This window comes from Arachis hypogaea, chromosome 1 (genome assembly GCF_003086295.3).
Source record: "Arachis hypogaea cultivar Tifrunner chromosome 1, arahy.Tifrunner.gnm2.J5K5, whole genome shotgun sequence".
Taxonomy (NCBI): Eukaryota; Viridiplantae; Streptophyta; class Magnoliopsida; order Fabales; family Fabaceae; genus Arachis; species Arachis hypogaea.
The window spans coordinates 98,737,451-98,747,137 of record NC_092036.1 but is presented as its reverse complement, the minus strand read 5'-3'; the positions used below and the strand labels follow the sequence as shown (position 1 = coordinate 98,747,137).

Sequence of the window (9,687 nt, the reverse complement as noted above, 5' to 3'; positions counted from 1 at the left end):
ATACAAAATAAATATATTGAAAATTTAAATTTTTTATATTTTAATAAAAAAATTTTCAATTTGTAATTTTGACATGTACTTTAAAGCATAAGATAGATAAATCAGTAAAAATATTAGGCATCATGTCAAAAGTTTTTTTCTTTTTTCTCTAAAAAGATAATAATTAATTTTATCTATAACCAGTTAATACTTTTTTAAATTTATCCTTTTTTTTCCAATAACAACTCAAATTCTTAATTATTGTTTATTTTTTATGTGAGGATTAGTTAAATAAATTGTATTTTAAATCCTATAAAAGTAATAACTTTTAATTATGTTATATATACATAAAAAATTGTCTACTAAATTAGTTATTTGTATAAAATATAAAGTTAATTAATATATGTATTTTTATACAAATATAAATTAATTATTTTAGTGACTAAGTTTTGTAGGTAGATATTTTTTTTACCATTGGTTGCTCTATTCAAAATTCAGACTCAGTTTCATTGATTTGAGAAAAGTAGTTGAGCATTTGTCATGAAAAAGACGAAAAATGAAAGTTCTCTATTGCTATTGTACCATGTATAGTTTTTCATTGACCATTTTTGTATTTAAAAAGATAAGACAAAATAAGGAAAACAGAAAGAAAAATTTATTGACAGAGAGAGAGAGAAGAAGTGTTAAAAGGAAAAAAAATAGAAAGAAAAAGACTAATAAAAAGGATGAAGAGTAAAATATCTACAATGAGAAAAAAGAAGAATAACAATTGATGCGAACTGAGAGAGAGCACAAAATAAAATTAAAAGAACCAAATCAAGCCTAAAATGATTTATAAATAAAACTTTAAATTGAAAATCACAAATATTTCAGAAGAAGATTTGGTATGCATTTCATATTAAAAATAGAATGTTGATATCGAAAATCAAATATTGAAACAACTAGATAAATAATTACTTTTGTGAATAATGTGAATAATAGGGTCTAAAATTAGTTTAATAAAGTAAAAATATATTAAAATCTCAAATTATCCACCTAAATTTTAATATTAGGATAACTATATGCACACCTAGTAAATTAAACATCCGATATATCTATTATTTTTATTGTTTAGTATTTTTATTGTCTATAAAAATACAAAAATATAATATTAAAAATAAAGTTTATAATAACTAAGAGATTAGGAGACACAATAAAATGAAAACATATCACATGCATATATATTGACATTATTTTTTGAATTTATTGAGATGATTGTATGGATTGAGTGTGTTGAGAAAATAATTAATAAAATTATGAAAGAATAAGAAAAAAAAAGATGAAGAAATTTTATTGTTATGTTGTTGTTGTGTATGGGAGAACAATGCTATCTATTTATATTAATTATTAAATTTATTTTAAATTTTAAAATAAGATAAAATAACCAGAATCTCTAGTCTGTTAGAGAAAGATAATCATAACTAACTTAAAAAGATAAACATAAAGAAAAAGATAAGATAACAAATAAAAATAACACAAAAATTTAATATGCTCCACAAGCTGATGGATGCAAGATGTCAATAATCCACTTGAATAAGTTCCGATGAAATAGTTGAGAAAGACGCGTGTGGCGCCGTGATGCAGAAACATAGAAGGAGATGCCATGCTTGAGGGAGAAAAAGCGATTTTCTGAGAAAAAGATAAGCATAACTAACTTAGAAAAAGATAAGCAAAAGATAAGCGTAACAAATTTTATTTTTAGAAAAAAAATAAAAAAATAACACAAGAATTTAATAATAATAAGATTAGATGTAAATTATGATAAGAAACTATCAAATTAAAAATTATCCTTCGAACGAAAATATTCTTTTTCCTTCTCCCAAAATCAACCAAAATCAACTATCACCACCACCACCAGAACATAAGCCTACGCCCAAATAGAACCACCACCACCACCAGCAGTATCATCATGGTCATCATCATCTTCATTAGAACTTTTTCCAAAATCAACTAGAAGCTCAAGCTGAACAAGAACACACCACCACCATGATCATCATGGTCATCATCATCGTCATCATCATCAGAAAATTCAAACAACATGCACTTTGAACAATAATCAATAAATTCAGCAACAATAATATTCCAAATTTCAATTTCAGCAACAACAATATTCCACAACAAATTTCACAAAAAATTAAAAAAATTCACAAAAAATCCAATTCACAAAAGAAGAAGCTGGTGGTGGTGCGGTAGTGCGGTGCGGTGCGGCAGGACGGCAGGGCAGCGAAGAAGAAGCTGGTGGTGGTGCGATGATGCGGTGCGGTGCGGTAGGACGGCAGGGCGGCGGTGCGGTAGTGTGGCGATATGGCGGTCCCCCTTCTCTCCCCCCTCCTCCGATCTTCCCTTTTCTCGCGCCCCCTTTTTCTCTCTCCACCCCCTTATGTATTCTTTTCTTTTTTTCTTTTATTTATTTATTTTATTTTATATTTTTTTAGGAGGGATAATTTAGTAATAAAGAAATAAGATTGGTAAAAAAGACGATTTTAAAACAAACTAAAATTTTGGAAAATCATTTTGCAATAAGAAAAAAGTTGGGGACGAAATCGATTTTCGACCTTTATATTTGGGACCAAAATCATACTTAACTCTATTAAATATTTTGACTTCAATTTTGGAGGAAAAATAAAATGAATGTAAAAATGACACTCATTCTAATAATTTGGAGGCCAAATCCAATTTTAAATTATGAAGGACAGGAGATGTAACTTCATTGTTATTTAGTCTTCAAAAGAAGAGGGGGAACACTTAGTGAGTGTTTGTTTTAAGGAATTTCAATTTATTATTGTGAATTATCATGGAGATATATTATTCCCATCATCATTTTAAATTTTTAAAACTTAATTTATAGAAATGATTTATTGTATAAAAAATAAAATTTTATTCATCATATTCAGAAAGATTGGTATTTGATATTCACATGTTAAGAAATTTTTTTTTGTCAAATTACTAATATATATATATATATATATATATATATATATTTATTTATGATGTTTCGTTTCAAAGAGTTTCTCATTTTATTGATGTTCGAGTTATTTTGAAAATTAAAAATTTATTCCTACTAAAATAAACGTATCCTAATTTATTTTAAAAATATTAAAACTAATTTTTAACTATCTATAATACTAGATAAATAATTTTTTTTACAATACTCTCAAATATAATATTCCTAAAAATATAATTTGTTACCTTATTCATCCCTTTTTGAAAAGATTACGGATTGTTTTTGTCACGAGGATTGAGTATTTGAGTGGTGAGCCCATGAAAAGTAAAAAAATTAACCCACCATCAAAGGCTTCGGGCTCTGGGTAGCCACAGAATGAGGCCCATACAGTTTATAGTCATCCAAAATAGTGAGATAAAAATATAAAATATCAACCAATAGCACCGTAGTATTATTTCAGATTTCATTTGTTCTGCTAAGCTCAATGGACTTCTAAGTTCTAAATTTTCAATCCAAACAGCGTTTTATATTTTTTTATTCATTTGCATGCATAATTCCAATTTAATAAGAAAATATTAGAGTAAAATTTTCAAATGGTTCTTGATTTTATATTTCAAAAAAAATCAAAACCAACATTTTAAATTTTTTATTTTAGATTTTCAATTTTGATTTCAGTTTTCAAAATTGTTCTAATAAAAAAAATTCATACTGTTATATAGTTTTTCTATATTATTATTAAATGTGTACTTTAACTTATAGCATTAGATAACACAAATCACCATCATAAGTTTTGGTTTCTCACTAAACCTAAAAGCATTACGAAGAATGAAAGAAATGGACTCTGATTGGGCTAAAAGGTGGAGGGAGGAGGAGGGGCCCTCACTTGATTGGGTCTCCCACGCCCTACGCGACGGTCCCAGCAGCCTGATAGAGTCATTAGTTAAAAACGCAAAATGTCACGCATTTTCTCATATAACTCAAGGCCATGGGCTATAATAATAAAAGCTAGGGTAAGCTATTGTGGTCCGTTGTGATTTCTGAATGACCGCAATCTCACGGTATGAAGGAGAGAAAGAGAAAAATCATAGTATAAGGAATCTTCGAAATTTCAAACTTCAATTTCAAACCAAACAAACAGAGAACCAAAAACAAAAAAAATAAATAATAATAATGAGAATAATAATAATGGACCTAAGGAGTCCAAATTGGGAATCCAAAAGAATTGCCCTATTTTAAAAACCTTATCTGGTGAACAAGTACGCGAACCATAAGGCACAACACAACACAACAACATAACCCTAGAAAGAAAATTAGGAAAACTCCAAAGGTCCAATTAGCTTCTCGGGTTCGTTCCAACAAGCCCAATCTTCATCTCTCTCCGGTGAGCCCTCCCCCTCTCTCTCTCTCTCTCTCTCTGCAAAACCCTAGATCTCACTCCGACCGCCCTGAAGCTCGGATTCCGAGCTTCTTTTCGTTCCAGATCAGCGCTTTCTTTGTCAGATTCCCTTCGCGCAGCTGGTAGATCGCAAACCCTAACTTTTCGATTCGTTCGTATTTTGTGTTTTTCTCTAGCTGGCGCTTCCTTTGCTCGTTACTCTCCTCACGAATCGGTTGTTTCGTTTTCCTCGTTAATCAAATTTTCTCTATCTAGTATGGTTTCGGAAAATCGAAGCTTTTCGGTTTTATTGTCTCGTCTAGTTTCAGCGCGTAGCTGGATTTGTTTGTTTCTGTGATTAAATTCTTGGATCTGGGTTGCTCGAGACCGCGATTTCGTTTATTTGAAAATTTGTTTATACTAGTTTATATATGTATTATATATACTTTTTCTTCATTAGTACTTGGTAGCCCAGTGAAGATCTTGTGTTCCAGTTTTTAAGTTTGACTTTTTGGGCTGTGTGTGTTGTGTTTGATCGAGATTCTGCAATGGACCTCTTACAGTAAAGTTTGCTGGGGTTCTGTTCTGTTGTGTTCATATTATTCTTATTGTTATATTATTTAATGTTTATATGGGCCGACCCGACCCAACTATGGGCCCAAGTATACTTGGGTTCGTAGATAGTGGTCAAATTTCAGCGTATACCAGGCTTAATGTTATTCTCTTCTGATGTTTGAAGCTGGTATTCAGTTTGTGACCATATTTGACATACTTTAAGCTTTTATCAAACATGAAGATAAACTTGAATAGAGGAGGGGAACGGGTATTAGTTCGGTAATACCCGTTGGGCCTTCTTGGCAAAGTAAAGATGAAGTACATGTCATGAATAATACCAGGAAGTATCTATCCTTCCTCGTAGTTCATGATAGCAAAGTAATGATGCTCTAAATGCATTGCCAATAGGCCGTTTTGTCCATCTTGGTATTTCTGTTTTTTGTTTTTGCTTGTGCACACCTCATTTGGAATTGTCCATTTTCTGAAATAGACTTGCACGAGTACACCTGCACATGCCACCTAAATGGAAGTGAAGAGAGGAGAGCAAACTTCCAGTACTTGTTTGCAGTATGCAGGAATGGTTTTGTGAATCACTTCTAATATTGAGTTGTTTGTATTATGCCTTGTATTTTTAAGATATGGGTGAATACATAATTACTATTCATTTTTATTGTTAATTCAGTGGATAGGCTGTATGTAAAATTGGTCTTTCTTCCTTTTCCTCAACTTCATCTTTCTCCAATCTGCATCAGAGTTGTTTGCATCTTGCATAAATTGTGATGCATGGTTCTATGCTAAAGAGGCACATGTGGTGCTAATTACCTTTTGGGTTGATTTACACTTTCCTGAACCTTGCAGTGTAAACATGCGTGCTTTTATTTCATTACTCATATGCCGGACATTCATGTGGAAAGATGCAATTCATTCTTGTGTTTGTTTAAGACTGTATATGTTCAATGGGAATTTTGATCCCTGATGCCTTAGTGAAATAATGATAATGCATTCTTCATCTCTTCACTACCATAAAGTATTAACTATGCCCACCTTTAATTAGCAATCTTTTCTTATTGGTAATGCAGGGAGATACCTATCAAGACAAGATGACAACTCTTGAAAAAGACAAAGTGGCGGAGACCCCTGATGTGAAAAGTGAGTCCGTCAATGCTGATCCTCAACCTACCAATGATCTGGCTAAATCCAAAACTCAGCCTGAAAGCACTGTGGAAGATTCCGAGCCTCAGCCCAACAAGGATCTCTCGGATTCCAAAACAGAGCCGGAGAAAGTACTTCCTGCATCCGAAAGCCAGGTCACCAGTGATGATGCAAATACAGAAGTATTGCCTAACTCCGAATCGGACAACACCAAAGAACCTTTGAACAATGAGCCTGAGAAAACTGAAGCACTGCCCAACAATCAGTTAGGTGATACTGGGCCCCCGGACACTAATCAACCTGTAGACACCCAGATACCACTTAACAATACGTCAGTCAACTCTGAAGCTACTCCTGAGGCACCAACCACAAATGAGCAGGTTGATTCTGAGGCAATTGCAAGCAATGGCGTGGCTCATTCTGAAACACAGACCAGTAATGATGTCACTGAAACACAGCCCATTGATGAGGTGACACAGCGCATTGATGAGGTGACTTTCTCTGAAACACAGCGCATTGATGAGGTGACTTTCTCTGAAACACAGCACACGGAGGTTATTTTCTCTGAGACTCAGCAAAGCAATGAAGTTATGTCTGAAAAACAGCAAAGCAATGAAGTTGTCATTTCTGAAACTCAGCCCAGCAGTGAGGTTGTCATGTCTGACACGCAGCCTAGCAGTGACTTAGTAGCCCCTGAGACACAGCCCAGCAATGAGGCAGCCATTCACGAAGCACATGCTGGCCATGATGTGGTAATGTCAGAAGCTATACCTGAACATGAGTTGGCCAATTCCACAACTGATCCCAACAACCAGCTCTCCCTTCCAGAAAATCTTCCTGATCATCATCAATTCACTGATCTCCATATGATTCCAGAAGACCACTTGCCTCAACCTGAACCACTACCACATTCCGAACCTCTTCCTAGTAATGAACCACTATCTGACAGTCATCTTGCAGACATCAAACCAATACCTGAAGATCACCTGGCCCACTATGATACTCTGCCCAACAATCATCTGCACCATTCTGAGGAACTGTCCAACCACCAGCTAGCTAACTCTGAAGCACTGTCCCATGATCAGCTAGACAATTCCCAAATGATACCTCACTATGAGATGACAAATAACGAAACGCTGCATGACAATCGGGTAGTCGGTTCTCAAGCACACTATGAGATTGTTAATGCTAACATACCAAGCTATGAGATTGTAAATGCTGAAACTCCACTGAACCATGAGGAACATACACCAGAAACACAGCCAAGCAAGAGGAGAAAAAAGAAATCTATAGTCTGGGAACACTTCACCATAGAAAATGTCAGTGCTGGATGTAGAAGGGCATGCTGCAAGCAATGCAAACAAAGTTTTGCATACAGTACTGGTTCAAAAGTTGCTGGGACAAGCCACCTTAAACGCCATATTGCCAAGGGAACATGTCCAGGGCTTCTGCGTAACCAGGATCCAAACCAGGTGACTCCATATACTCCACGATCGAGGGGTGGTGGTTCTGGCAATACTACCAATACACCGAAGCGGCGTTATAGGTCGCCTAGCACTCCTTACATCCTTTTTGATCAGGATCGGTGCCGCCATGAGATTGCTAGAATGATCATTATGCATGATTACCCCCTTCACATGGTTGAACATCCGGGTTTTGTTGCATTTGTTCAAAATCTGCAACCCCAGTTCAACATGGTGACCTTCAACACTGTTCAAGGAGATTGTGTGGCAACATACTTGATGGAAAAGCAAAACCTTATGAAGTATTTTGAGGGATTACCTGGACGTGTATGTCTGACGCTGGATGTTTGGACTTCCTCCCAATCTGTGGGGTATGTGTTTATTACAGGACATTTTGTTGACAGTGATTGGAAGTTGCAGAGGAGAATTCTCAATGTTGTGATGGAACCATACCCTGATTCTGACACTGCCCTTAGCCATGCTGTAGCTGTATGCCTTTCTGATTGGAGTTTGGAGGGCAGGCTGTTTTCTATCACATGTAATAAGACTCTGAGTGAAGCTGCTCTTGAAAATCTCAGAACTTTACTTTCTGTGAAGAATCCACTTATCCTCAACGGTCAGTTGCTGGTTGGAAATTGCGTTGCTCGCACTTTAAGCAATGTTGCAGATGATTTGTTGAACTCTGCGCAAGGCATAGTCAATAAAATCCGGGACAGTGTAAAGTATGTGAAAACATCAGAATCTCATGAGGAGAAATTCCTGGAGCTTAAGCAGCAACTTCAGGTGCCTAGTGAAAGGAGCCTTTTTATTGATGATCGAACCCAATGGAACACAACTTATCAGATGCTGGTGGCGGCTTCGGAGCTAAAGGAAGTGTTTTCTTGTTTGGACACATCTGATCCTGATTACAAGGGGGCTCCATCGATGCAGGACTGGAAGCTGATTGAGACCCTTTGCACATACTTGAAGCCCCTTTTTGATGCAACAAACATTCTTACCACAACACCTCATCCCACTCCAATTACCTTCTTTCATGAGGTTTGGAAATTGCAGTTGGATCTATCTCGTGCTGTTATGAACGAGGATCCTTTCATTAGCAACCTTACTAAATCTATGCAAGAGAAGATTGATAAATACTGGAGAGATACTAGTCTGATTTTGGCACTTGCAGTAGTAATGGATCCTCGCTTCAAGATGAAGCTTGTTGAGTTCAGTTTCACAAAGATCTATGGTGATGATGCTCATGTGTATGTCAAGATCGTTGATGACGGCATACACGAGCTGTTTCATGAGTACGTGACCCTTCCCTTGCCTCTAACACCAGCATATGCAGAAGAAGGAAATGGTAATGCAAAGGCCGATGGATCCCCTGGAGGAACTCTGTTGTCTGATAATGGTCTTACAGATTTTGATGTCTATATCATGGAAACCACCAGCCATCAGATGAAGTCTGAATTGGACCAGTATCTGGAAGAATCACTGTTGCCGCGTGTTCCAGACTTTGATGTGTTGGGCTGGTGGAAGCTAAACAAGCTCAAGTACCCTACACTTTCCAAAATGGCCCGAGACATACTGTCAGTCCCAGTTTCTAGTGTTCCGGCCGAGTCCGTGTTTGACACAAAAGGCAAAGAGATGGATCAGTACCGGAGTTCGTTGCGACCAGAGACAGTGGAAGCCCTTGTTTGTGCTAAGGACTGGATGCAGTATGGCGCTGCCGAATCTTCCAATGCCCTTGTGAAAATGGAGTTCTAGATGTGTAGGTAGTTGTACTGTGTATGATGGTAGGTTCCGCTGTTTTCTCGTAGTACCTAGTTTATGGGTTAGGCGGTCGCTCTCGGTGTAACATTCTGAGTTGTGATTTGGATAACTGGACGTGAATATTTTTAAATTCTAGAGTATCTACGTTTCATGATGCTAGTATATTATTGAACCAGCCTTTTCGTAATGTATCAATGCTAGTTCCCAAACTGGCTCCCCCCCCCCCCCCTTTCTCTTCCGTTTCACTCGCAGGTGTATGTTATGTTGCATTTGCATAACAGTATTCCTACTACCACCTGTATTACTTGGTATTATTTAGTCGCCTCCCTGTGTCTTCTAATCTTTGGATCACTACTTAATATGACGATATACATTACAGTAGCATTAGAGAATGCCAGTCTAATGTACTTCTCTGGTCATCA

At 36.0% G+C, this 9,687-nt stretch overlaps 1 protein-coding gene across 2 annotated transcripts; it reads left to right on the top strand.

Moving 5' to 3' along the window:
• The first annotated feature begins 3,984 nt into the window (after positions 1-3,984).
• Positions 3,985-9,474, top strand: LOC112701713 (zinc finger BED domain-containing protein DAYSLEEPER). Of its 2 annotated transcripts, none has more exons than XM_025752467.3 (2): positions 3,985-4,343; positions 5,972-9,474. In XM_025752467.3, exon 2 carries the CDS (start codon positions 5,993-5,995, stop codon positions 9,257-9,259), a length of 3,267 nt encoding a protein of 1,088 aa, XP_025608252.1. In that variant the 5' UTR covers positions 3,985-4,343; positions 5,972-5,992; the 3' UTR covers positions 9,260-9,474. The 2 variants fall into 2 exon arrangements, with proteins under 2 accessions (XP_025608252.1, XP_025608243.1); XM_025752458.3 differs by having other exon boundaries at positions 4,081-4,480.
• Positions 9,475-9,687: the final 213 nt, after the last annotated feature.

Bases quoted from the DNA above. Each gene is read 5' to 3' on its own strand.
- LOC112701713 (XM_025752467.3), top strand. From the start codon at position 5,993: ATGACAACTCTTGAAAAAGACAAAGTGGCGGAGACCCCTGATGTGAAA.